The sequence below is a fragment of the Rhinolophus sinicus genome, linkage group LG07 (assembly GCF_036562045.2).
Source record: "Rhinolophus sinicus isolate RSC01 linkage group LG07, ASM3656204v1, whole genome shotgun sequence".
NCBI classification, from domain to species: Eukaryota; Metazoa; Chordata; class Mammalia; order Chiroptera; family Rhinolophidae; genus Rhinolophus; species Rhinolophus sinicus.
The window spans coordinates 46,550,699-46,574,470 of NC_133757.1; the positions used below are offsets into that span (position 1 = coordinate 46,550,699).

Sequence of the window (23,772 nt, forward strand, 5' to 3'; positions counted from 1 at the left end):
CGGCAACCTTGTTAAGAGCACCATGCTCTAACCAACTGAGCTAACCAGCCACCTTGTTTTTCATTCTTGATAATGGTTATTTATGTTCTTTGTTTTTCAGTTATCAGTCTAGCTAGGGCTTACCAATTTTGTTGATCTTTTCAAAGAACCAAGTTTGGGGGTTATTTTCTCTATAGTCTTTTTTTTTTTTTTTGTCCATTTTTATTTTAACTGCAACTATTGTTGGCAAAGCAAAGTGCTTCTTGTAAAAAATATAATCAGACAATTTTATCCCCCTGCTGAAAATCTCAAGGGCTTTCTTTTCATTTAGAATAAAAGACAAAATGATTACCATATCTTTTAGAACCTACACCATTTGGCCTTTGTGTACTTCTCCAATCCCATTTGTTGCTACTCCTTCACTCACAATGTTTCATTCACACTGGCCTTCTCATATTTCCTACATCAAGCCAAACTTTTTCCTATTTCAGGGTTTTTGTATGTGCTGTTCTCTTTACCTACACCATCCTTCCCCCACGACTCTTTGTATGGCTGTTTCCTTTTTATCCTCCATATTTCAGTTAAAAAGTTCTGCATATCAAAAAGTTTTTTTCTTGACCATTCTAAAGTAACTCTCTGATCTTTATATCCCACGTTATTTTCTATCATGTAATCTATTTACTTCTTTAATAAGCATTTCCACAAACTGTAGTCATATTATTGATTGGTTTATGTTTATTGAACATGTTCAAATTTATTGATATTAATTAGAGTTTTATTTGAGCAAGATACTACTGTGTAGTACTGTGTTGAAGTATAGCCTCATAGCTAGTAGACTAGGCTATAGATTCAGACTGGCTGAATTTGAATCCTAGATCCACGGTTTTCTGTGTGATCTTGGACAAGTTACTTGATCTCCCTGGGCCTTGATTATCCCATCTGTATTAAAGGAATATTAAATAGTACCTATCTTATAGTATTGTTGTAGAGATAGTTAAGGCATCAAAAGTGCTTAAAACAGGGCATGGAACTTAGTAAGTCCTCAGGAAATATGCATGACTTATTATTTGTCATTAATTTCTAGTGCCTAACACAGTGTGTGGTATTCAAAGAATGGATGTGAGCAACTGTGTAAAGTGTACAGTTCCTATACAAGTATCTCATATATCATTGGCCCAACTCTGCCAGACAATGCATTATTCATAAGTTTTATTATTTGTCATTCTTCCTGGCTGAAATTAGCAACAAGACATTTCTGTGAAACAAACCAAATCATTTTCTTTCTAAATTGCTCTTTCCATAAACTATTTATGCCTCATTTCTCCCTACTAGAATAAAGGTCTCCAAAAACAGGGACCAAGCCTTCCTTCTTCCCATCAGTTATCACTGAGTACCAATTATGGTGCCCCCCGCCACCGTGATCCTTGGCAGGGATGAAGGCATGGCTCTACCCTTGAGAGAACCAATTGAAGGGACAAAGGTAAACAGGCAGTCACCCCAAAGTGTGGTACATACTCTATTAGAGAAATACCCAGTGTTAGCTGTTATTGAGCATCCAAATCAGATAGTAAGTCAGCTAACAGACCTCCCAAGGTAAGGCCCTCATAATGCTGACATTATGCCTGGCACACAACGGGTGCTGAATAAATAGATAACGAATACCCTTGTGGAAGATGGGGTAAAATATTATCATACATACCTACTAACCTTTCCACCTCCATGCAGACAACCATTCAGAGCTAGGAGTGGTATCTCCCTTATCAATCCCTAAACCAGATGAATGTCCCATTCTATAGATCTGAGGGCTGTAACCACCTAAAGGAAGAAAAAGTGCTGTGGATAATGATAATGGATATCAAAACAGAAACAGTCAATCTTCAAATGGAAGAAAACCTGGCAAGATGCACTTGGGTCATCAATCTGAAATAAATCAGATATAAATAGTCATTATTTTAAATATTCTTCCATTCTGATTGCTTATGTTTAATGCTTGTGCTTCAATAATGTAACTAGTTAAAAGAGAGAAATATTGTTAAAATATGAATAAAATTTATTTTTATTATCCTACGTATTCTATAAAAGACATAGAATGCAAATTTTTGTTTAAAAAAATATTCGCAGTCCTTTTTATTGATAACATAAGTGACATACTTATTTTATACATTTAAATTCTCTTGAGATTTGATAACAATATTTAGTTACAGTGTAATCGGGAAATGAAAATATACAAAATAGTTTTAGGAACACATGTATTTCTACCTGCAAGTACACTTATAAATCATACAAAGATACATATTTATTTTAAAATAAAGACTTTGAAAATGAAACCAGTTCATCGAATGTTTTACCAAGGTATGAGGAGAAATCTTTTAGGCAAAAAAAATAAAAATTGAAGCAGAAAAAAAGACTTTCAACTTGGTTTTATAATATCTTTAAAATCACATCAAATCTACAAATTGTTATTTCTGAGGACAAAACTAACTGTTCCCCTCCCATTTCTGTCATGCTTACAATAAAACATAAAAAGTACTCTAAACACAACTTGAATTCTTACATTTTAGACTATTTTAATATAAAGGATAGCAATTCAAATCATTTTTACATTTCTACTTAAGTTTATATTGCACTAAAATTATTTTACATGGAAGAACTAGTTGATGTATCATGACCTTAGAAACATTCTTTGACATTCACATCTATATTAATAGATATTTCACAGTCCACATAATAAATTTTCTAGTATACACCAAATCATTTAACAAAACAAAATCTATAATGCTAATCTGTTTTGGGAGCAAGATAGTATTTATTATCACTGCCATTGGAAAATACATTGACTTTTAAACTATTTAAATCAGTTGTAGTACTTGGTAATAACATTTGAGCAATACCCGAAAATTCTTCATTTATGGTTGAGTCTCTACATGACCACTTTTTAAATACAACATTTATTTCTGAAAAAATGAAGGGAAACATGTTTGTCCTTTTACCCAGTGGAGCAGAATTATGAGAAGAGAAAATAGTAAGAATACCTCCATGCTGGCTTCTAAGCTATGGTTTATACAACTTAAAAATTCACTTCTCATCATTCTGCTGCAGTACAACCAAGCCTGTATATAATAATAATAATAATAATAATAATAATAATAACCAATATTAGAGTCTTTGGAAATCATGATTACAATTAAAAGCTTGGACCAGCATGATAAAGCTAATGGCAACCTCCTGAATTCCATTTAAGTTAGTTCCACTTCCAAATGACACTTTAAAATGGTTTCAAATAACCTAACTGATTAGCCAGCATCAGTTTAGGAATTTATTTTCAGTGTTCTACGGTATAACTTTAGGCATCAAAAAGTATAGTAAGCACTTTTGACTTGTGATGAATAAAAAAATCAAGTACTAAAATACCAGTGGTTTCTGTGACAGAGTAAATATCCCCATTCAAGTAACGTGCTCCCCAAAATTAATGTAATATTTCTGCCTCTGAGAATTTATTAAGGAAATCACAATTATTTTTTCAGTTGAGGTGAAAAAACTGCTTCATAAGTTCATACGTTGTAAAAGCCACTGCTTGAGAGGGAATGCAGCGAATGTAATTCAGAGATAAACCGCGATATAATCCTTTGCGAATTCCATGGTGTCCATAGACATACTTCAGAGTCTCCCGCATGGTACTGAAAGACAGTGGTTAAATGATGAAACTTTTAGGCCCACTCGTAAAGGGACAATTTCAAGATCCACAATAGCATTTTTAAAAGAACCTAAAATACCACCTTGAATAGCTTTTGGAAGGCAAGTGCTAAAACAAGCTAAAAATTCACAATAAAACAGCAATTCATTCCAAACTTGTACAAGCATTATGCATAGAATTGTGGAGCTCATTAATACAATATATTTTGTTTGTACCATGTCTGTGACATTTACTGGCAACACTATTTCATAACAGTATCTGACATATTGACGTAGTCTTTTTTTTTTCTTTCTTTTTTTTTTTTTAAGGAGGGAGCAGCTCACAGTAGCCCATACCGGGGATCGAACCAGCAACCTTGGTGTTATTAGCACCACCCTCTAACCAACTGAGCTAATCTGCCACCCTTTGATGTAGTCTTTTTAAAGGCTGGATGAGCAGTTGTCCTTTAAGCTTTCATTTCAGCTCAGGTACTATACTATAACTAGCAGATGATTACAGAACTAAAGCTTTAAAGGAGTATCAGATTTCAGCAGCAAACAATTTCTTGTTTTGAACGGTGTTTTCTTTCTTTTCAAACCAACATTCTGGGGTTTGCCTTTCCTTTTCAATAGGCAATCTGGACTGAAATCTTCAAAAAATCTTTTGGATGACAGAAAATTCAAGTTCCTGAACAAACATTTTGCTCTTACCCTGAGGGACAAACACATCGCTAACCAAACAAAATGATTCTAAATCTCTATAGATTATAGATAACTCTAGAGCATGGCTCACGAGCACTTGAACTGTGGCAAGTCCATATTGAGATATGCTGTGAATATAAAATACACCCTGGGTTTCAAATGCTTAGTATAAAAAAAGGATGTAAAATATTGAAATAATGAAGTAATAATATTTTAGATATATTAGGTTAAATAAATTTTTTTTTAATTTCGTGTTTCCTTTTTACATATTTTTTTCATGTGACTACCAGAAAATTTTAAATTATATGCATGGCTCACATTCCATTCCTATTTAACAGAGCTGCTCTAAAGTCCAACTTTTTTTAATGGGATGACTGGGACCTGATTAAAACCTTATAAAGTTACCAAATTAAACTATGGGAGATAAAATGGAAGCTCTAGTCTACCAGTGAGACCACAGTCCTATCTCCTTGCTTACTTTAAACATTACATTCCCTAACTAAATGAACAATGACAAAGGGAGAACTTACAGGCACTTTTCAAATTCTGGAAGAACAGTTCCTAATTGCATTCGCCGGCGAGTTACATCAAATGGGTAGCTAAAAGAGGGAAAAGGCAGGACTTAAAAATGATTAGTTTTCTACGCAACTATTACTGCATACAAAGCCCAATATATAAGCTAAGAAATAATGTGTTCTTATTCTCTTATTGTTTTGTCTAATGTGGGAGTCGGGTATAGGCACATCACATGAATAAAATTAAATACAATACAGAGGTCTCCAGGCCTTTGCTTATGTGGTTCTCTTATATTAGATGATTCTTCTCTCCTATCATCACAATATCAAGCTGTTACTCAAGGCTAAATTAAGTGCCACTCCCTGAAGAAACAAACTGGGTGCTTCTCATGGTTGTAACCCTAAAATAGGGTTTTTCAAATTTGGGTTAGATACTTCAGTTGTGGGGGGCTGTCCTGTGCATTGTAGGATGTTTAGGTGCATCCCTGGCATCTACCCACTAGATGCCAGTAGTGCACCCCCAGTGGTGACAAAATGTCTCCAGACATTAATAAATGTCCACTGGAACAAAATCACGCCCAGTTGAGAACCACTACCCTCAGAGTATTCACCAAGTCCCCCTCTATCCCATAGACCAACAAAAATTTTTTCCTTATGGGCGAAAATTAATAATACAGTTAACTGCATTTAGAGGACAGAGGAGATTCTACGTAAAGATTGCCTGAAATGAAGTATACAAAAGTAATCTCTTTTAGGAGTGGGATCCCAGGTGACTTTTTAAAATTACTTTTATTTTGCTAATACTGACTACTTCCGTTAGGTCCTGTGTAAACAATTTATGCACATTATCTCATTCCGTCTTCAAAACAATTGCACGAAGTATGTATGTACTGTTATCCCAACATTAAGGTAAGAAAATTGAGTCTTAGAGACATTCTCCAGTGTCACAAAGCTGCTTTCTACTTTCCTATTCAAAGCTCTTCAATATATACATAAGTGATACATGACATAAATATATACTTTATATACATTTAAATTTACTATGAAATAGTTATAATTAAAAAAAACAAACCCATGTACCAACCAAATAGCTCAAGAAATAACATTACCAATAGTTGAAGCTCCCTATGTACCTCAATAGCATCTTCAGGATTTATTTCTTAATGGGGAGTGAGAAGAGGAGAAAACTTCGTGGGGATAAATAGACCAAAACCTCAACCTGAAAGATTCAGCTTCCAAGCAGGAACAGGTGTATGTGGTTAGAAGGAATTAATCAGTAGGAAGGAGAGAATGTAAGAAGACAAGGTACAGGATCAGAACTAGGGAAATCACAATGAGGAAGAAAGAAAATAGCATTGTAGGCAATGTTCTGAAGTAAAAAATGATAAGACAGTGACTATTTAGACAGGTAAAATGTGAAAAATGATTTCAAGGTATTATCAGGACTAGAAGATTAATGGTTATCAATAACACATAAGAAAGTTGGGAGCTGAGGATTGTCACGAAAAGGAAGACAAGAAAGGAGTATCTGAATTATAGTTTGCACTGATGGCAGAAGTCCAAGTAGAAACAACCAAGAGCTTGCTAGACATGTAATGGTGAGTCAATAACAGAGATTTAAATAGAACTGGTTATCAGTACCGAGGTGACCGTTGAGACCATAAAGTTAGATGAGTTACTCTAGATATTTAAGGGAAGAGCTGAGGACTAAAGTCTGGCAGGGCCTTAAAAAATTGGCACACATAGTAGGTAGGAAAAGGAGGACAGGAACCAGCAAGGTACCTAAAAAGGTAAGGTTGGGGACCATGATCACCAAGAGAGGGCACTGTTACAAAAATCAAGGAACTAGAGCAATTGGAAAGAGCATAAAAGATCTGAGAAGGAGGCATTGGCTCTGTCAAGAGTCAATGGGTGTAGAATATAGGTTAAGAAAAAAAGTTGGAAAGAGAGGCAGATTTTTAAGGATCTAAGTTGGACCTAACAAAGAAAAGAGGCAGTAAAATCAAAGAGAATCAGAATAGCTAGAGGTGATCGTGTCTCTTGCAAATAAACAAGGTTCCACAGCTAGGTTTCCAAAAGTAAACCACACATATACTTTCTTCTTTACCTTCAATCAAGTATGACCTGCTCCCACACACAAGTAAACCGAATCTGCTTTCACAAAGGTGAAAAATCCTTAATTGTAAAATCCAATGAACACCTTACTTTTCAGTACTGATCTTACTTTGACTTTTATTGGACACTCTGCTTTGAGTCTGACACTACTACTTTTTGAGTTTATGACACTACGACTTCCTTTTGTTTTCCCGTTTTACAGAATGCTCCTCAGTCACAGAAAGTTTTTCTTCTTTCTATTCCTGAAAAGTTCCTGCTTCTTATTATTCCAGCCTCTTTTTATCTCATCTACTCAATCTCTCTTGGTCTACAGAAATGCTTTGAAGCACCTTTCCAACTACAATATAGTAATACCTTTATCTGTTTCCACTAGCACTTAAATTAATATATAACTCCATTTTATTGCTACTGTCTTATTAAGAGTATAGGCTTCTTGAGGCAGTAACTTTGTTTTTCCTTCAGTGAACTTCTCAATACTTATTACCCTGTCTGACACAAAGCAGGCCATCAAGATTTTAGTGCAAGAGAAGTTGTGCCTCCTTACACACACAAACAGTTAAATGGCTCAAATTTCAGAAACTTCACATAGGCAAATTCATGAGAAATTATGGATGAAGAATATATTTAGTGTTTCTTTCTAGCTTTCTGTCTTTTCTCTTTCTTTTAAATGAATCCACAGGAAATTGGGTGGGTTCAAACTAATTAAGTCAATTTGACCCATAATTATTTACAATATGCTAAAAGTGTAGGCACATCTGAAAAAAATGTATGAAATTAATGCTTATATTTAGCAAGAGATCCTGTGTTTTAATAATCTATTAGAAAAAATAAAACGATTAACCAATGCTGAAAATCAGGATTGGGCAACTGTAATTTGACTGAAGTAAGTTGATGAAGAGACTTACGATATTGTCTGTGCTATTGCTCCAGCAACACCACCACAAAGTAAGTTTATGTGAGTTTTCAAAACTAAGACATTAGGATTGTCTGATGAAGGTCTGCCAAGAAGGGTAGGAGCATGGGAAAGCCCAACACTCTTTAAGGTACCAAAAGTAAAAAATGAAACACCTGAAAAACAAAATATAAATTCACCATGATGCTTAACAGAACATGAGCTGTGAAAAGACACCATTCTTACATAATAACCAATTAACTCAAGGAACTAATGATGCATTTCCTGTTTCCTGATGTTTGGCCTAATCTAAAATTAAAAGATTTAATTAATGTCTATCACTAACCTAACGACAACAAAATTACCACCTATAAAAATTTACAGCATTGGTTTTTACACACTAGTAAACAGTTCAGTTCCCTGAACAGAGGTAGTAATGAGTATAATACCACCTTATATATGAATAGAATTGAACAGTTTTCCAAAGTTAACATGAATAAAAATTAAATTCATGATTGAAATTACAAGTAAATATGACTTCTACTTACAATAATAATGATGATAAAGATAGAGGCAAAAAATTCAGAAGTGACAAAGCATGTTATTTTAACTCAGTGTCTAATTTTGTCTTCATGGAAGAGTTGTGACTCTTCCTTGAGAGAAATGTTCATATTGGCTCACGATGCACATATTGGTAATATTGGTAATATGCAGTTGGTGCTTGTTTAACATTTACATGATTTTATAACAGACCCATTAAAGTTGTACATTAATAAAATCAAAAATAGAATTCAAGCATTCCTATCACCTAAGCATTACTCAAGATATTTTGATTTCTACTAAAATTTAAAAACATATTTAAAAAGATACTTGATGTCTAACAACAAATAAGCAACTAACAAAAATTCAGTCTAGGATAATACCTCAATATATGCGTTTATTCTTTATACAAAATTCTTATAATCTAAGAGTATTGTGAAATGACGATGTATACTTTTGGACTACTAATACACTTTTATATATAGGAAATCTATTCTAAGGACTTCATCTGAATACAAAAAAAAGCTCATGACAAGGAATTCATAGCAAATTAAACATAAGTAGAAAAAAAATCAGAATTATCTAAATGATGTGGAATTGTATGTAATGAAATATGATGACACAATCAATAAAAATGATGTTTGTGAAGAGTATTCAAAAACATTTTTAAAATATTTGGAAAATGGGGGGAAGAAACAAAATTATACAAATATACTATTACTATGTTAAAAGTTTTTTTCACTGAAAACTAATTACAAAAACAAAAAAAGAAAGAGAAGAAAATATAGCAAAATAGTAAAGAATTTTGCTTCCAGCATAATGGCAGTATTCTGAGAGACTTCGTCATTGCAGAATGACTACCGTGTTTCCCCGAAAACAAGACCTAGCCAGACAATCAGCTCTAATGCATCTTTTAGAGCAAAAATTAATATAAGACCCAGTATTATATTATATTATTTATATTATATTATATTATATTATATTATATTATATTATATTATATTATACCCAGGCTTATGTTATAGTAAAATAAGACTGGGTCTTATATTAATTTTTGCTCCAAAAGATTCATTAGAGTGGCTGATCCGGCTAGGTCTTATTTTCGGGGATAAATGGTATATCCATTACTGGGCTTGCAAAAAGAATGAGAAAGTCTCCAAGAATCCAAAGCACCACCACCTACCAAAAATATAAGCTGGGGCCCACGTGGGAGTTATGGGCCTATGAGAAAGGTGGAATGTCTCTACATATTGATGCCAGTAGCAGCAGAGTCATTGAGATGGATCCTACATCATTAGGCCTATGAAGAAGGAATCACTGGGTCTCAACCTCAAAGATTAAGATCAAGTAATGAGCTCATAATTAAAGACTACTAAGCATCAGAGGAGTCAAAAAAAATGTATATTTATTTACAAAGAGTAAGGGGGTAAGGATTCAGCACAATAAGCAAACAAGAAAGGAATAAAAAGAAACATAAAAAGCAACAAATAGAAATCAAATAGTGTGGTATAGAAACAAGTCCAAATACATCAATCACAATAATCATGAAGTGGACTAATTGACAATTAAATATTTCACAGACTAGGTTAAAAAGAAGCTATATGATGATTACAAAAGAAATACCTTAAACATAAAGACACGAAAAAGTAGAAAAATAAAAGGACAAAAAGAGATATACCAGGCAAATATCAACTTGGGTCTGGCCAAAAAATAATTATGAGATGTGGAGGAGGTGGATTTGAACAATGATTAGATGATACTCAGAATTTTTTTAAAAGTTTCAGATGGCATGTCGTCATTCTTTTAAAAAAGCATAGAGAGCTGAATATAGATATATTGTAGATGACATAACGGATATGCTTTAAAACAATTTGGAATGAGGGTGGAGGGAGTAATTAGGGGTTACATAAAACAAGATTGATTGGTCATGAGTTGATCACTGTTGAAGCATGGTGGTTCATTACACTATTGTCTACTTTGGAATGTTTAAAAATTTCCAAATTTTCAGTAAAAACAACTAAGCAAAATAACAAACTCATGGGATGTAGCTAAACCAGTATTTAGACAAAACAAAATGCTTACATTAGGGGAAAAAAAACAAAGGTTGAAAATTAATAAAGTAAGCATCCACCTGAAGAATAAGAATAAACCCAGAGAACGAGGGAGATAATAAAGATATGAACAAAAATCAATGAAATGGGGAAAAAAGGTAGAGAAAAGAAAAAAGCTAAAACTTATTCTTCACAAAATCTAATAACTGATAAATAGAAATTGAAAAGGGAACATGACTATAGATAGAACAGATGTGAAAAAATATGAAGAAATAAGGAAGACCGTTTGCCAAAAAATTGAAAATAAACACAAAACAGTCAAGTTCAAAATGGTAAAGAAAGGTATGAATTACCAAAAATGATTCATGGACATGTGAATGACCCTACAATCATTCAAGAAATTAAACCAGTATTTAAAAATCATCCCACAATGAAAACTTTCAAGAAACAGCTAATTCTAATCATCCTATGCAGATTCTTCCTGAGGATGGAAAATGAAGAAAAACCCTTAAACTCATTCTATGAGACGGAGGTACTCAAGCCATACAAGGATATTACAAGAAAATTACAAGCTAATCTCACTTATGCATATAGATATAAAACTTCTAAAAACAGGATATAAAAAGATCATTATATCATAACCAATTTGGGTTCACATTAGAACATCTATTAATGTCATTCATCATATTAACAGATTAAAGGAGAGAACTACATGATCACCTCAGTAAATGCAAAAAAGGGTATCTGGTAAAATTCAACACCAGTTAAGATAAACATTCTGATCAAAACTTCCTCAACCTGATGACTGATACATACTACCATAAACATTATGCTAAATGAAGAAGTACTAGAAACATTCCCGTTAAAATCAGTAATGAGCCAAAACGCCCAGGATCATCATTTCTATTCACTGCTCTACTATAGGTCCTTAACTAGTACAGTAAGATAAGATAAACAAATTTTAAAAGTATAAGAAAAATAATATTACTTGCACAAGATCTGATTTGCCCACACAGAAAGCCCAAAAAATCTACAGTAACATGGTGGTTGGTATAATAATCAACAAGTAGAGTAACAGCCAGTTATAAGATCACATAAAAATTATATCAAGCAATAAACTGAAAGTCATTTTCTAAAAGATACAACAAAGCTTATAAGGTGTTTACTACTATATTTAGCAAAAATATCTAAGAACTGTGCAAAATTTCATTCAAAATCCTAACAAGGATTCTTGTGCAACATCATAAACTGATTCTAGTGTGTGAAACAGCAAAATATCTATGGTCCTTCCATTCCTGAAAAAAACAAGCATAAGGTCAAGGGACTTGTCTTACCACATATAAAGATTTATTATAAAACTGTACTCTATTAGTGTTTTAAGAAGCAGCACTGCAGATCATTGGGGATAGAATGGACTACTTAATAAATAGTGCTGGGTCAAATGGTTACCCTTAAGGAAGAAAAGAATTCCGAAGGATTAGGGACTTAAATATACTCATAAAATGTTGAACTTTAAAAATCATCCTTAGAAAAAAACAAAAAAAACAAGATTTTGCCAAATTTGAAACATACCTGCATATGGAGCCATTCCTAATATAGTAGGCATCAGGCCTCTATAAAATCCGAGGAAACCACCTTCCTTTTCAGTGAAGAAAAAGTAGATTACATTGTGTTCATTATGATAAACATCAAAGAACAAAAGCATACATTATAATGAAAATATTATTCTGGGGTCCACCTTAAAACACAGTTGTGTTTTCATAATTATTATTAATATCAATTAACTATAAATAAAAATAACTATTTAGATAACATTCAACATATTTTCCTAAGTAAAAAAGAACATGTTATAGATAAGAAAAGTAAATGTGTACCTTTGCATAAATTGTTTTGAATGCATGAATAATTCCTGTATAAGTGTGTTCCCCTTTCACCTGGAATGCGAGGCGTACTCTAACCATGTCAAGAGGGTAAGTACAGATAACTGCTGTCATACCTGAAAAACAGTCAAAATTTAAATATATGAGAAATTTTGACTCATATATATCTCTTTTCTGTCATTATATAACATCATATATATCATTATATGAAAGAGGTATACTAAAACGTCTGTGTGTGTGTGTGTGTACACACACACACACATATATAGCTTTCCTAGCATTAATTGTGCTCTCAAATTATAGCAATGATGAAAACCCAATGAAATCAAAGCTGATATTACTGATACAATGATATCATAATATCATCTGTTGAAAACAACCTTGTAAGTAAAGGATCAGTTTGTAAAATCTTTTCAAGTTCTTCTCATTGTGAAGTTATATTGTTAGCACCAAAAGAGTACAGTGTAAGTGGACCATGAGTATTTTTTTTATTGTTACTTGTAGGTATATTTCAAGGTAAGATATCAGAAGGAAAAATTATCTTCATAGCACTAGGCCAGATATCTGACATTTTACTTATTTTCTCTAATCTTAAAATCTTATAAAAATAAAGGCATTTTTTAAATGACAAAGCACTATCATTATTTTCTTTTAGAATTTAGGTAAATATGTTATTCACTAAACATAAAAATATAAATGTCCAAGGTCATAGAAACAATTGTCTTAGTGATAAAAATCTCCTCATAAGTAAATTTAATATAAAATTCTACATTTTCATCATTATTTCAAATTCCATAAACTATCCAGCTATTTTTTAAATTAAAAAAATCTATTTTTATAAGGTATCAAAGAAATATATGTTCAATGTAGAAAAACTAGAAAACATACAAAAAATTAAACATATACTCATCCTCTATTAATATTCACCTAAATATATATTCCAAACCTTTTACACATGTGCATTTACATACATATAAACACACACAAGCACACACACACTTAAAAATTATAATAACGTAATTCTATTTTGTAGTCAATTTTTTCTACTTTATATTATGAATAATCTTTCCATGTGAGGAAAACATTACCCAGAGATACTGTAATTTATTAAAATAATTTTGTTAGACATTTGGGTTATCTCCGTTATTTGCTACATATTGTAATAGCAAACAATGCTTTGGTAAATATCCTTATAACTATCTTTGCATCATTTCCATTATGGATAAATTCATTAAGATAGAACTAATAGGTCAAAGGGCAAGGCTTTTAATAGAAATTGCTCTCCAGAATGATTGTGCCAATTTATATCATCCATTAGAATAAAAGACCTATTACTCTGACTTCTTGGAAGTATTACATAATTATTAGACAATTAGAATATTTGATAATTTTCCGAGCATTTGATGGGCAAAAAACATTCTGGCTTGTTCCTCATGTGACTTTCCTTTTCTTTTTTAGTGGTGATTGTATAAATTTATTTGACAATCAGCGGTCAGTTCTCTCCACAATGACAGTAGATTTTTGAAAGTGGTGACAGATTTTTGTTTTTTTAATTGGGGAATACTGGGGAACAGTGTGTTTCTCCAGGGCCCATCAGCTCTAAGTCGTCCTTCAATCTAGTTGTGGAGGGCGCAGCTCAGCTCCAAGTCCAGTTGCTGTTTTCTTTTTTTTTTTTAAGATTTCATTGAGGAAGGGGAACAGGACCTTCTTTGGGGGAACAGTGTGTACTTCCAGGACCTCCCGCAAGTCAAGTTGTTGTCCTCTCAATCCCAGCTGTGGAGGGTGCAATTCAGCTTCAAGTTGTTGTCCTTTCAGTCCTAGCCATGGAGGGTGCAGCTCAGCTCCAAGCCCAGCCGCCATTGCTAGTTGCAGGGGGCGAAGCCCACCATCCCTTGCGGGAGTCGAGGAGTTGAACCGGCAACCTTGTGGATGAGAGGACGCGCCCCAACCAACTGAGCCATCCGGGAGCTCAGCGGCAGCCCAGCTCAAGGTGCCATGTTCAACCCCAGTTGCAGGGGGCGCCGCCCACCATCCCCCGCGGGACCCAAGTTGAACCGGCAACCTTGTGGTTGAGAGCCCACAGGCCCACGTGGGAATCGAACCGGCAGCCCTCGGAGTCAGGAGTATGGAGCTCCAACCGCCTGAGCCACCGGGCCGGCCCCCATGCTGTTTTCAATCTTTAGTTGCAGGGGGCACAGCCCACCATCCCATGTGGGAACTGAACTGGCAAACTTGTTGAGATTTCGCATTCTAACCAACTGAGTCATCCGGCCGCCCCAGTGGTGACAGATTTTTGAATGCGGTTACCTATTGGTACATAGGTAACCAACATATATTGCTTGTTTGGTGAATCTTCATCTTCATTATGTTTTCTGGACAAATGCACACATACACGTGTGCACAAGGAGACATTCTTTATTTCTTTGGCTCAGACAGCTTTGTTGAGCCTGGTATCAATGCACACATCTGGAGTTTCCAATCTCCCTCATGGCAAATTTCTGGACTCTATGAGCACCCAAGGGCACATTTCTTGAAGCCTACATCATGGATGCACTTGTGAATGTCAATTCTGTATTCTCTGTTCACTACCTCATGGCTGGCAGAACGGCCCTTCTTGTCACCCTTCTTTGCAAGAGCTATTCTGCTGAGCCCATGTTGGAAAGGAGCTTGAGGGACTGTCATGACTTTTTTCCCCCTATGTATACTTTTAGTACTGTATTTTTAACATGATAATTGCATCTTTTATTAGTCTTACCAAATGAAAATATAATTTTTTGCCATAACTTTGATTCAAAACAGTTACTGTATTTTGCCAAGTATAATGTGCACCCACGTTTTTGGCCCAAAGTTTCAGGGGAAAAAATTTTTTTGTTTTAATTTTTCAGTTCAAAATTTTATTTATTTGCATTTAGGTACTTGTTTTTTTTTGTATTATAAAGGAATTTTAGCATTTATTTTTTAACATATTATGGCACAAGAAATTTTATGTAACAAATAATTACAAAATACAAGAACAGATACAAGGTACAAGAAATTTTATGTACCAGTAAAAAATTTATGATATTTACGCATCATACCAGGCCTAGAACTCTTTGTCATTGCAAGTTCACCATAAGTTCAACAAAACGGATTGTTGTAGTCCAGGATATTATTTTGCATATGGATATCGTTATTGATTTCTAGAGTTACACTTTTAATTCATAAGCATGAATAAAAGAATTAAAATCATTTATATATATATATGGAATTAGTACTACCCATGTATAATGCACATCCTTATAATTCCCTCACAAATTGGGACAAAAAGTGTGCATTATACACGGCAAAATACCATAAATAAAAGTGGCAATTTAAAGTGATTTCCATACTCTTTTTTTTTTCTTTTGGTGATTTCCATATTCTTGACCTAATTTAACTTTTTAGTTTAAAATTTTTATTTAGTATTTGTTTGATTTTATTTAGTTTACCTGACATATCTTACCCCAGTTACTTAGCAAATGCTACTGTAATTTTGCATCAATTTTTATCAGCCCAGACCTAACTCCATACTGATTTTCAGATTCCTTCTGCAGCTTTCCCGAAGTCTAAATCAGGTTGCCATTCCTCTATGTATGAATTGGATGAGAATATTTTTGATGTTATGATCTAGGTATCTTTCATGGCATCTTTATCTGGGTGACTATAACCCTTTCTCTGAGCTAAAAACTTACACAGCTAATATACAGGTAATGATTAATGCAAACACATGCAACCAACCTTTAGTTCTCTCTTGAGAATGACAAAAACTCAATTCCCTTAGACAATGAGCAGAAAGTCAGTTTAAATAACATGTTAAGCAATGCAATTTAATTTTAAATATTAATATAAGCAATACTTTGGATCAAGATTAGCCTAATGGTGGTCAGAACAGGTTAAACTCATGCGAAGAAAGGCTGATTTATGATTAGCTTATCTGTGGCTTAGCTGTAAGTGATAGTTTAAACCTTCTTTATTTTTAGTTTGCGCATAGCAATAAACTGTCTACTACGTGCCAAGCACATGAAGCCAGATAATTAATAACCCCAGAAAAACATATTCAATACAAAATGTTTGTGAGCTAGTTTGGACTCACAGCCATAAGGAAGTCCGGAAGCACCCTGTTAACTATCACGGAAATTACTTAGCGTAGGGTCTGTTAGTTTGCAGGATGGGCGGAGGGAGTAGATAAATAACAGAGACAGCAGAAATAATAGCATACAATAGATTCTTACTCATTGTTTGTGAATAGCTTCCACCTCTGCACACCAAGATAACCTACTGACTGGCATTGTTAAGATCGTTTTCATCCCTCAAAGTAAACAACCACCCCATGACCATTCCATCATCTCCCCACCCTACCATCTCCACAAATCCCACAAGGCGATGACAACCCAAACCCCTTACTCATGATTTTTGTTCTATAAATCCTCTTATCTGTAAACCATCAGGAGTTAGGACTTTTGAGCAGCCTTAGCTTTCCTGATCTCCTGGGTGTCACCATTCAAAATAAAAAAGCCAATCTTTCTCCATTGTAAACCCCAGGCATCAGTTCTCACTGACTCACTGCACACATGGGTGGGCACTGGCTCTTTTGACTGGCTGGGTTTCACACACCATACCAGTAACTTACAAATATCACCTCTAGTCTTCACAAATACCACCAAAAATCCTGCAAGGTGGATATTACTATTTCTATTTTTACAAAATAGTTAACCAACTTGACCAAATTCCCATAGTAGTTTCTGTATCACACAGTAGGATTTGAAACTGTTTTCTGGCTCATACATGTTGCCTTCCTTATAATTTTTTTGTTGTTAAACATTTCCTTTTTAAACTTACTAAACTTAAATTTTTAATTCAGAAATTCCATCAGTCCAGTGATTAGAAGTGTCAGTTCCCCATTTCAACCAATTTGATTGTGAACTCTTCATCTGAGCTATTTGTTTTCAAACTATTTAACATATTTGTTTTCTACCTATTGGTATATTAACCAGCCATATCTTGGTATATAAACCTATTGGTATAAAAACCAGACAGTCAAGACAGTGACATTTCCAAACGGCTTCTTTTAAGCCAAATCTAAACTAATACAGTACAAACGTAGTGTTCCTGAGACAAGGTTTGGCACTAACATTACATTTAAGTCACAGCAAATACATTATGCAGATATTTATAAAACATCATATTTTGTAGTTTGGCTTAATTTTTTTTGCAGCTTGTGCTGAAGATTTTACAAAGAAATTTAAAAAAAAGAGATATTATCTATAAACTACTTTCATCTTTGTTGAAATGATTCATATTAAGGGAGTTTAACAAATATAGAAGAGAATCAAAGGCTGACCATTTTAAGGCTTGATGATGCTGACACTATTTGGTTAAACATCAGATTTTGCTAGGATTTTCTCAAATCATCACTACCCATCTCATTTTTACAACTTCTGTACTTGTACAACTCCCTTTTTTTTTCTATTCCCTAATCTGGATCACTTTGGTCTTGCCTCTTCCATTTATTTGCTCTCTCTGACAACATTTATTTCTTTTTTCCTTCTCACATGTTCCAAGCCTTCTTGTTGTCTTACTGTCTTCAAGTAGCTTAACATGAAATAACTGGGAATTAACTAAATGGTCAAAATGAAAAATTGGTAGAAAATGAGTACATCCAGAAATCTGTAGAGGTAAAGGAGGCATTACATTTAAAATTGCAGGACCATGAGTCAGGCTGAATAATTAGCATAACCTAACTGTACATCAGAGAATGGTAAAAATAATGCCAATGATTGCTGAACTGCTAAACTCATGATCTAGTTCTGTAACTTGCAGCCAGTTTATTTCCCCATGTTTTTATATGTTACACTTAATTTAATTTTGAGCTATCAATCAAATCTTCCTAAAGAAAAACAAAACCTTTTAATAAGGATGTAAAAATTACCAAGTTGTTTTTTTTCTCTCCTAGGTTGCTGTTCAATATTCCTAAAAGCAATTCAATGATTTAAATGTCATTTAGAATGTAGGGAGATGCTTCCTAATAAATTTGCACTCCGATAAATCTTGAAAACTGTTTAATGATTTTAAATGTTTATATTTAGAATGAGAGGGAGGTGAGAAATAGTCTTCTAATAATCACATTTTACCCTTCACTCTAAGTATAAAATTATGAAGCCCTATATAGGGCTGGATTTAGACTTTTAGAAGCCCTAAATACGGGGAAGATTATGACATCTTGCATTTTTTAAACTAAAAACAATACAACACTGTAAAGTAAGTTTGAGGATATCCAACCAAGTTTGATTTTCCTCACAATGACTAAGTTCAATGTTTTTTAAAAATATCAAATTTCCCTGCTTTGCTGGGGACCTAAGCACGTGCATTGCCTATCTGTCAAGTAATCCAGCACTACCATTATTTTTTTGGTTTGGTAGCTTTTCTCATTTCAGCTAATTTATTTTTATTTTTAAACTATTTCTGACGTACAGTCAAAATTGGTCAGTCAAAAGGAGTTAAGAGTATGGACTCCAGAGTGAGCCTGCTTGAGTTCAAATCAGACTCTATCACTAAGTAGCTGTGTGACCCTGAGCAAGTTACTTAACCTGGGTTTCAGTCTCATTATCTATAAAACAGACATCATAATAGTCACCTAAATTAGGATTTTAAAAGATTGAGTTCATATATGTAAATGCTTAGAATAATCATTGACACATAGTAAATATTGTATCTAAGTGTTAGCAATTGTTATTCTTCCAGTCTATTTTTTTTGAAGCTATTCATTTTTTAACTAATTCCTTTGAGAACTAAATCATTTGTCTCCTGTTTTTACAAAATTCCTCCACACCCAATCTCTTCTCATGCTCAACAGTGCTCAAGAATTCAAATAAAAGAGAGGCCCAGTCAGGATTATTGGAGAGGAATATGTAAGAGTAGGAACTCAGTTTGCTACTAATAATCAGAATTACATGTATATCACCCAGGAGGTGACTGGGATGTTTCAATTCATAAAGCTAGTCTCCCATTCAAACCCTTTTTCTATCACACATCTCCTCCTTACTATTCTACCAGTCCTGCTTTACAGGAAGGCCAAACATAGCCCTCCAAATGCAAATAAGGGAAATCAGCAAGTCTTACCACAAGTAGCGGTAAGAGTTTTCCTCTTCCCCCATTTTACAACTACAGTTCAATACAAAGAGCAGAATATCTTCACCTTCCAGGGCACAAGGAGACTCAATCAAGTTAAAATGGATCAGCCAGCCGAAATCAAGAAAACATAAATAAGCATTGGATAAGGAAAAACTATGGATAAGGTAGGTCAGATTGGACACCATAAATCTAGATAGAAAAATATCAGGCCGAAAAGACACTGGTTTCAGAGTCTAAGGTATCATCTGGAAAGTTCCTAAGACCAGTCATCTAAGACAAATCCTATTATCTCAACAACCAGTAAGATGATTATCTATGGCCATAGTGTCTCCAACCTCTATCCACAGGTTTTTGTTATCTTTGGGGCATACTTGCTCAACATCTGACCAAATTCCTCTCCGCATACCATATGTGGAGACCTCAAGGGCTTTAGAACTACTAGAATGCTTAACTGTGCACACTAAATAGCAGGGGCCTATTCACTCAAAGGACAAATAATCTAGATACTCTAGCCACCCATACCTCTCTCTTTGCCACTGCTAATACCCACCAAGGGATGGTACAGAATATTGGTTACAGAAACTTGGCATCACCATAGGGTATGGCATACCATAACTAAAGTAATAGCCAAAAAAAGTTATCTGAAATCCTGGAAATCCTATGACAAACACTACAATCAAGACTTTGATACATCACTTTCCAATGGTCTTATTTCCATTAGCAGAAATAAAAAATTGTCAATACGTTGGTTTATAACCTTGCAGATTTTTTTCTATGAATGTTTATATATGTATTTACTTTTTAAAAACCAACATATTGAAAACCAACAATTCATTTTTATAATTTGCTTTCTACTTATGTAAACACCTTTCTTTGTCAATAAATACAATTCTACAAAAAAAATATATTAATGGATGTGTAGAATTCTGATATATGGATTTTTTTAACCACTCTTCTATTGCTACATATTTAAATTATATTTTGATAAAGATCATTTGTATGATAACCAAAACTACAATGAACACCTTTGTTGCTAAATATCACTACATACATCCTTACATCTTAAATAAGTTCACTCAACTTAGTATTATATTATATGATAGAAGTGGTACTTAAAATCAGGGAGAAGGAAAATTATTGAGTAAATAATGTTGGCACAACTGACTAGTCAGAGAAAAAATTTATTCAATCCCTATATCATTCTTCATATAAAAATAAATATTAAAAAGATAAACATACAAAATCAATATAAAAAAGTTTCAGTAGAAAACATGATTAAATGTTTTTATCTTAGAATGGGGAAAGCATTTATAACACAACACAAAGTTTTGAAGCTACAGAATAAAAGACTGACCCATATGGCTATGTAAAACTTCCATATGGGAGGGAAACAACTTTTAGATGTTTCTAAAAAATTACAAGTAAGCTTAAAAGACAAATCTAAAACTGGGAAATAATATATTAGCAATATTTGACAAAAAAAACCCATTAATGTTCTAATTCTCAAACGCATAAAAATGAATATTTAAAGAATAGAAACAACTCAAAGCAGAAAGAGACATACAAATGGTAAATAAAAGTATGAAAGGCTGATTAATCTTACTGATAATTAATTGCCAAATACTAAAAATGTGAAGGTGGCCAGATAGCTCAGTTGGTTAGAGCATGAGCTCTGAACAGCAGGGTTGCTGGTTCAATTCCCACATGGGCCAGTGAGCTGTGCCGTCCACTAGATTGGAGGACACCGACTTGGAGTTGATGGGCCCTGGAGAAACACACTGTTCCCCAATATTTCCCAATAAAATTAAAAAAAAGAAAAGAAACAACTATGTACTGATATAGAAAGTCTTAAGATAACTGTAAACAAAAAATTCTAATCCTATACAGTAGTATTAGAAAAAAGGATACATAAGAAATTGCTAATAGTGATTGCTTCTAGGTAGTGGAACTATTTTCATTGTATAGGATTATGTATTACTATAGTCATAATTTTTAGAATTGTTGGGCAAAAAAAATAAACATTTCCAGAAGTAGAATTGTCAAAGGGAACGTGTTTTTCACATAGTTGTAAATGTAGACTATTTCTTACCATCTCCTACTGTAAAATACTCTTTTGAGTTGTGATATTGATTTCTTTCTTTTCTTTTCTTTTTTTGTTTTAAGTGTGTTTTTCCAGGACCCATCAGCTCCAAGTCAAGTAGTTGTTTCAATCTAGTTGTGGAGGGCGCAACTCCCAGTGGCCCACGTGGGGATCCAACTGGCTACTGTGTTAAGAACACCACAATCTAACCAACTGAGCTAACCAGCCACCCAGATATTGATTTCTTATATAACTGAGGATAGAAAGATAACAAATGTATGCTACTTAATCAGTGTCATACATATTACCTAAGCCAAATTAAGTATTTTAATAGAAAATAAATTTATCAGAAATCAAATATACCCACTCCTCTTACCTGCCATGGATCCAGCCATTAATCTGTGCACATGACCAGAAATTCCCAGCTTTGTAGTAATGAACTAAAAAACCAAAAACATCAAATTAAATGAGATATTTTTAAAACGCTACTCATTTCCGTTTAATAATGAAGATTTATTTCAAAAGTTACAGAACTAGTAAAATCAGTATTCAATAAATCTGAGTGAAATGAGTACAATTATATGAACTGGGCAGTGTTATATCATAAGGAGGTCAGATATTTCCTCTGTAGCCTCTGCTGTAATTTTGTACTTTTACAGAAGCAATCTAGCTTACAATTGCCAAATACACTATACTACACATTGATGACTATAAATATTTAAAGTGTGAATGGGAATAGTAGGAATGTTTCTATAGACAATAAAGTTTTGATATATTGATGGCACCAATTCTGACTGACTAGAATAGAACACTGTCATTTTAAGATACCTTAGGAAATTTAACATACTTAACCCCTTTCTGTGTCAAGATGTTTGAGAGGATAAACTTTCAGTCAGGTAGAGAAAAGAAACTTAATCAATGAGCAAGATGGGAAAAGCTGTTAACTTAGATTATTATTTAAAAACAGACTTTCACAATATGGTTTCACTATTTTATTTATAAGAAAATCCAAAGCCATAATGTTCCTCTCCTACAAGTGAGAAACAAAAAGCACACCAAAGTATTAATCGTTTATGGTTTCATTATTATCTACTTGAAGGATACTTTGTCTCTTCTTCATAACTGTGAACATAAACAACTTACTCAAAAATGACTGAAAATTTTGGGATAACACCACAACCAAGTTATTTTTAAAATTTTAAACTACCACAAGACTTATTCCTTCAAAACCGCATTACTTTATCTATTCAGCCAAAGTAAATTTAAAGGCCAAAGCAAATGCCTTGTCAACTAGATGTGCTATTCAAGACACAAAAGAAGAAATAAAATGAAAGTTCACCATTTTATAATGCTCAAACGCCATAAACTGGATTGCACCATAGGGAAAGATTCGAATCATCATTGCACCATTCCCTTTATACAATCCGAGGTACCCCTCCTTTTGCGGAACAGCACGCAAGGTAGAAAATACTCCTATTTTTGGAAGAAAAATGCTATTAAAACAGAGAAAGCTATCTAAATTCAAATTTTCATCACAAAAAAAATTTTCAACAATCATAGGTAAGGATTATTATGCCATCATTCATAATATTTTGCTTGAGGAATTACATGAACAGTAATTTCTATATAACAGCTAAACCTACTTAAAATATATCACATGTTCAAATTATATAAACATATTGCATGTAAAAATATAAAGCATATTATAGCAAGAACAGCTACAAATTATAGTAAACTACATTTATAATTATCACAAATTATATTAAATTATAGTAATCTAAGAAATATTAACAACAGAACATATTCAAAGTCCAGATATTGCACTGCAGATGATCGACTTTATCTGGAAGGATGAAGGAAGGTGCCCAGACTGACCTAGATACATGTGTGGTTTGTTTACATAAGTATACTGCTAAGGAAACAAAAAAACTACCTATTAAAACTATTTAAATTTGGGGGCAAATTTTCATTATTTGGATACTTTTATTAGGAATACTGATAAACAAAGACGGGAGCTCTGATCTTATGTATTGACATGTGGATTATTCTGTTAATGCTAATCACTAATCCTATTTGCAGTACAGACTTCCCATAAACATGTCACTACATACTTCCATTATTAAACTATTTAAATTCAGATTCCTTTCCAAACAAAAATTTGATCAAATATGAAAGTAAATTACTAGGCTCATTCTGA

The 23,772-nt window shown here is 33.5% G+C and overlaps 1 protein-coding gene across 1 annotated transcript in view; it reads right to left on the reverse strand.

Moving 5' to 3' along the window:
* Positions 1-2,075: 2,075 nt before the first annotated feature.
* SLC25A16 (solute carrier family 25 member 16) overlaps positions 2,076-23,772 on the reverse strand; it is a 29,384-nt gene continuing 7,687 nt past the window's right edge. Inside the window, exons 3-9 of the mRNA XM_019731893.2 lie at positions 22,915-23,048; positions 21,952-22,015; positions 12,341-12,462; positions 12,039-12,105; positions 7,889-8,051; positions 4,884-4,952; positions 2,076-3,656 (exon numbers count right to left, since the gene is read on the reverse strand). Coding sequence (XP_019587452.2) covers positions 3,500-3,656; positions 4,884-4,952; positions 7,889-8,051; positions 12,039-12,105; positions 12,341-12,462; positions 21,952-22,015; positions 22,915-23,048 — 776 coding nt within the window. The 3' untranslated portion in view covers positions 2,076-3,499. The remainder of the gene's footprint in view (positions 3,657-4,883; positions 4,953-7,888; positions 8,052-12,038; positions 12,106-12,340; positions 12,463-21,951; positions 22,016-22,914; positions 23,049-23,772) is intronic.